The following is a 5891-nucleotide window of genomic DNA, read 5'->3' as shown; positions in this document are numbered from 1 at the left end:
TGAAGCACGCGCAAATCGGAGCAGATCGAGGCCGGGGACGGAGCTTCTCCAGGACGGCAGAGCCACCCACGCGGGGGCGCCGCAACGACAGCGCCTGCACGGCCAGGGAGGCAGCCCATCAGCACCCACCAGCGCAGCCCGCCGCACCGGCCACGCCGGCCACCACCCATCGGAGCCGCCGCTCTGAATGCCGGGGCCCTCCGCGAACACGGAGCCGCCAGATCTCCGCCGCCCCCTTCATAGGTGTCGTGCGGCCGCGCCGGCGAGCACCTCATGCGGCGGCGGAGGGAGAGGAGAGGGAGGGGGAGCGCAGAGGCGGTCTAGGGTTCGCCCTCGAGTCGCCTCAGGGGAGGCGGCGTGAGGGGAAGGGAGGGGGGGTGACAATGAAGGAGAACCACAGATTCCAATTATGTTGATACAACTTATAAAGCAGGTTCCAATTATTCACTCAGATGACAATGATCCCTTTTGTTAGAAACCAATACCCACAGGGAAATTCTCTTCCAAGAGTGCATACAAGCTTCGTTTATAGGAAATGCAACATGAAGGAGAACCACAGCCCCGAGCAATCTCTGATAACACAGAGACGCTTTAAAAACAGATTTGGAAGGCAAAGGGTATGTCACCAAGAATTCAAACATGACATTACCTGGAGATTACTTAGGATAGCGCTTCCAACGGGTAAAAGAGCAGGTAACTACTCAAAGCATATATAAGTAAATTATGCGCAAGATGTGTTACCGAAGAGGATGATTTGCGCATATTTTTTCAATTGCCCCTTTGCTAGAGCTGATTGGTTTGCAAATCCTTGGTATATGAGAACTGATCTCTTAATGCAAAACTCTGATTCTCTAGCCTCTGTTGTTTTAAACATTCAGAGCTCTACTTTAAGCAACAAACTTTTTCAAGGGAAAGATACTTCTCCTGTGCAGACTCGCAGGGACAAGGCAACTTCATGCAGGAAACTACAGTTGGTGCTGGCAGCATTCAGGCTCCAAACAAGATCTTCCCGAACCCTGCCTGGCATGAAATGGGGTACACATATAGGTCTTGAATTACACTTGCAGATGCAACAAAATGAAGGCAGGATGGAAGCTACAATTTCGGCAATTGCAGTCCAGACTACCTCACCACTTCAAGCAGAAGCACAAGGTGTCAAGTTTGCTGCAGTTATTTTGGACAAATTGAACATACAAGAAGCATCACTCTTCACTGACAACGGTATATTAGCGAAAACAGCAGCGGTAAGGTCTCCCCTGACTCAACCTGGGATTTTTGTGAGCTCATCAGCCAGAAGCATATCCAGGTTTTCCATATCCCTAGAACGTAACAATGAAGCTCATAATGCAGCAAAATTAGCTAGGGAACAGGGTGATGCAAACTCTCACAGTTCTAGGTTCATATGTACAGTACCAATGTTGTCTACTGATAGGCCTTCCCTGATCCAGGCTTTAACAGATGCCATCACTCATGTAAAATGTTTTTAAGAGAAATGAATGGCACCTTGAGCGCCTTTGCTTGTTCAAAATAAAGGGGAAAAGGTGCCTAGTAATTCTAGATATAGATATCTATGGATAAATACCTACTGTGGTACGGTAGAGTCCCAGACACATAAATAAGATGGATTCCACACGACAGAGTGGCAGTTAGTATCTCAGAAGGTGATGAATAGCTTGGCTTAGTGCATAATCAAGGATTTTATATACAAAAGATAGGCACTGGGCTAAACAAACTTCAGATTATTCGAGGACAAGGAGGCCTACAGATAATTACAGGTTCGATTGTACAATGAGGCACAGAGCACGCTGCTTGAGAACGTTAGCGTCAGTTCCATCTCAGTCTTCCCCACCTTGTGGACCTTGTGGATCCCTGGAAGCTCGCCTGAACCATGTCTTGAAGGCGGTGACCAAATGCTGGCAGTCATCGACGTTGCGAGTTGAGAACCCAAGGCATTGTTGCAGCAGCTCCTGAGCATCTGGGACGGACAATGTGGAGATGATCTTAAGAAATGTCTCCTCCAGCTCTTGGCAGTTTGACGATTTGTATCCACTGTGCATAGGTTGGGCGATGTCCCTGCAGACATTCAGGACAGGAAGCCAACTTTTGACAAGTTTCATCCTCACCTGAGAAATAGAGGCGACGCATGAGAAACCAAACCCAGTGGTATACAACAACAATGCTATAAGCACAAACTTAATGTACTCCAATCTAAGAGCTTTTATAAGAAATTTGGCAACAGAGAGCTAGAAGGTGCCCAGGATATACAAAGTGCCAGTTCTGTTTTGCTGTAGAAGATATTGGCCGAGACACAAGAAATACCACATTCCGGTACATCAAACTATTCAGAGACAGACCGTTTTCTCAAATTTTATGCTGAACTAAAAATTGCAGTGGCCGGACACTGAATGCCAAGCAGGTGGTGGGATGAAAGAAGGAACGGACAAGCAATTGAAATTAGGGTGCAGATGGGTGTGTGACAAAATACAATCAAAGATTGCAGGCTCAGGCATGACACTTGAACATAAGCAAGTTCATATAGCAGATACAGACGCAGAAGGCTACATGAGCAGATAATACCGGTTTTCACAGTGAACTTAAATATATCACAAATATTGTGCACAGAGCAAACTGCGAACTCACTTGTAAGATTCGAACGACTAATGGCACCACACAGCATGTGGAAAGGGTTGGGTTGAAAGTCCCCATAATTCTTGATGTTTTCAAGAGCAAAACCCACTAGCTCATGAGTTTAGGATATCACAAAATGGGTGCGACCCTACATTTGTTTGATACGAAAAAAATGGTGCTTCTGATTTTAGGACATCTGGTAGGATGACGGTTGATGACCTGCTAAAAATCTCCATACCACCTATTTTTATTTGGATGGCCCTGCTAGCCCTTGACCATATATAGTTTAGATGGATCTGGCAGGCTTGAAGAAAGAAATGTGTTTAGGCCACTGGGCTTGGCTGAAAATACTTAAGTGTGCATGACTAACAATATTCTATTGTAAAGCTAAACAGGGAAGAGGAACCACCTAACCATTTGCTCTCGAAAATTACCACTCAACGTCTTACTACTGAAAATCTTAGGCCGTCTCCAATGCTGCATCGATTCAAAGCAAACAGGGTGTATTCACTTCAAGCCAAACCTAGTCTTTGGTTCAATTCAAGGGGACCTTTTGTCTAAGCTCACTATCTCCATTCTCCAATACCTCGAACCAGTTCGAAGGGCACTACAAACCGTCTTTTCAACACACTGTGGATGATCTTAAAGGACCAGATATTTGCAGAAGTAAAGTTTTTATTCACCTAAAGGCATGGATTACCCAGATCTTGATTCATCCTCATTAAAGCTTTCCATCTGAATGGATTTTGCTGCCTATCTATCCTCTACAAGGTCCTCCACCTATTTTTCTATTTAGATACCTTTCTTTCAACTCTTAACCAGTTCCAGTTCTCCACCACAAACATATTTCTATATCGACCAATCAACTCCCTATTAGCAAAACTCCACCAGAATTTTCCCTAAAACACATGCAAGCTTCCAGGTCCTTGTAGGGTGTCCCTTGCTATAAGAACTTGGTAATGCAATCTATTAGTGAAAGAAGTGAATGTAACTCTATTAGTGCAAGCACAAGCTCATTAATACTTCAAAAAGTTATGTTCTATTTTATCATGTTCTAGACGGGTCTTCAACATAAATACAGATTGTCAATCTTATAGAAATGTGACCTAAAACTACATCAGAATCAACCAGGAAACCATGATGATTACGGGAATTGGAACCTATGTCCTAATGTCAGAGTATCCAGATGCAAGTCATGGCTCAAGTATAAAGAATGGAGCACACTCATTGATATTTTGTGCTAAGATTTAACAAAATGTCTATATCACTATCTGTGAAAGCATTCCATCCATAAATCATAGCAAAAGCCGAGGCAGAGTTAAGTATTCAAATATAGCATGGGATCATTTCCACAGGTAAGCTACTGCACATATACAATCACACATAGACATACTTAGATACGATAATATCTAACCTGAACACTGTAGCAAATCATCTAGCATGACAATACCAGAATATCTGATGTCACATATGGATAACTCACTGACTGATTTGCAACAGAATCAAGTCATATTGGAAGTTAGGCACTTAGCATCATGGCATATTTCCAGAAGTACTAACATCTATCATAGACTAACATGGAGATATCTCATCTTGCAGACTAACCTGCCGAGGAACCAGCGTCTCCCCAATCATAACTGAATGGGCGAGCCTGAGCGTGCATCTGGTCACAAGCATCGGGAGCCCAGGAGCCATGTTCCTCCACATGTCAGCATCATTGAGCAACTTCTGCAAGTCAGCAGCAAGCGCAACCTGCTCGCTCCAAAGCTTCACCGCGTTATCGGCCACCCTCATGTCCACCATCCTCTCAATGAGCCAGAGCAGATGCTTCACATTCAGGACCGCCGAGTGCAGGTTCAACTTCTGTATCGCCTCTCGCTCGTCGCTGTCGACGGCGATCCTGAAGTCCGGGCTGGCGTACTTGCCCAGGAGCTCCTTGACGGTGTCGAGCCGGGAGAGGAACGCCTCGTCGAGCACCTTGTGCACGCAGTCGCGGGAGGGGTAGTCCTTGAGCAGCATCGCCACGAACGCCTTGGTGGCGGCAGGGACGGGGTGGCCGTGGATGGCGGAATGGATCAGGCCGTGCAGCATCGCCTCCGAGGGCGACCTGGCGGCCGCCTCGCCCGCCGCGGCGGCGGCGGCGGCGGGGAGGGAGACCCTGGCGAGGAGGTCGGCGGCCTCGTCGCCGGGGAGGAGCGGCGCGAGATCCAGCACGCGGGCCTCCTCCTCCTCGGACCAGGGCACGGCCTCGAGGAAGCGGATGCAGGCCTCGACGCAGGCGTCGAAGAGGAGCTGCAGCGCGACGGGGAGGATGTCGAGGGCGTCGGCGGGGGAGCGGATGGTGCCCGCGAAGTCGAGCGTGTGGAGGAGGCGGACGACCTCGACGTGGGCGTGGAAAGGGCGGGCGCAGGAGGGCGGGGCGGGGACCGCGAGGGAGAGGCGGCCGGCGGGGGAGGATGACGGGTCGGGGCACCAGCGGTCGGAGAGGAGCGCCGCGAAGTAGCGCGAGCGGAGGAGGGACGCCGAGGAGACGTGGAGGTCGAGGAAGGCGGCGGGGTCGGGCTTGACGTCGGCGTCGGCGTCGTCGGAGGAGGGGTCGAGGTGGAGGCGGAGGAGGAGGTCGGCGCCGGGGAACGAGAGCGGCGGGGAGGAGGCGGAGGCGGCGACGGGGCGGGGGGGCGACGCCGGCGAGGAGAGGGAGGAGAGGCGGGAGCTGCTCGCCGAGCGCTGGCGCTTGCGGAGCGACATTGCCGTCGGGTGCCGGGGAATTGGGGATTTTTTTTCGCTCCGGGGACGGGGAGGCGAGGAGGGGAGGGCGGTGGAGTGCGTCGGTTAATCGGCTGCTCTGTTTTTGGAGGGGACAGGACGAAGGGAAGCAGGGGAATGGATTAGGATGAGGAGGATCCACCTAGATAATGACACCCCATTAATATCTCCTGCATCCCTAAAAAAAATATCTCCTACAAAATGTTGCCCACCAACATCTGTTTTGGCAAATAAAATAAAAGCACCCCATCAACATCTCCTGCAGATAAAATAAAAATACCCAAGCAATGGAGGGTAAAATTGAAAACACCCCATTGAGTATCCTTGATAAGAAAACACCACATTGATAACTGTTTGAAAATAAAATTTAAAAGGCCATCAATATGGGATCATCCGGTCCGCAAGATTTTTCTAAAAAATTTCATAGAATTTCAACCCTCAAAATTTTGTTTCCATGTATGATATTTGTTTCGTAGGAATGGAGATGTTGGATTCCT

At 48.9% G+C, this 5891-nt stretch overlaps 1 protein-coding gene across 1 annotated transcript; it reads right to left on the bottom strand.

Moving 5' to 3' along the window:
• Positions 1 to 1646: 1646 nt before the first annotated feature.
• On the bottom strand, positions 1647 to 5502 carry LOC123090917 (BTB/POZ domain-containing protein At1g63850). The gene is made up of 2 exons (XM_044512269.1): positions 4234 to 5502; positions 1647 to 2123 (listed from the first exon to the last, which is right to left on the bottom strand). Exons 1-2 carry the CDS (start codon positions 5374 to 5376, stop codon positions 1836 to 1838), a joined length of 1431 nt encoding a protein of 476 aa, XP_044368204.1. The 5' UTR covers positions 5377 to 5502; the 3' UTR covers positions 1647 to 1835.
• Between the last annotated feature and the right edge of the window lie 389 nt (positions 5503 to 5891).

Source organism: Triticum aestivum, chromosome 4B (assembly GCF_018294505.1).
Source record: "Triticum aestivum cultivar Chinese Spring chromosome 4B, IWGSC CS RefSeq v2.1, whole genome shotgun sequence".
NCBI lineage: Eukaryota > Viridiplantae > Streptophyta > Magnoliopsida > Poales > Poaceae > Triticum > Triticum aestivum.
The sequence above is the reverse complement of the archived record's forward strand: the minus strand, read 5'-3'. Positions and strand labels throughout refer to the sequence as shown.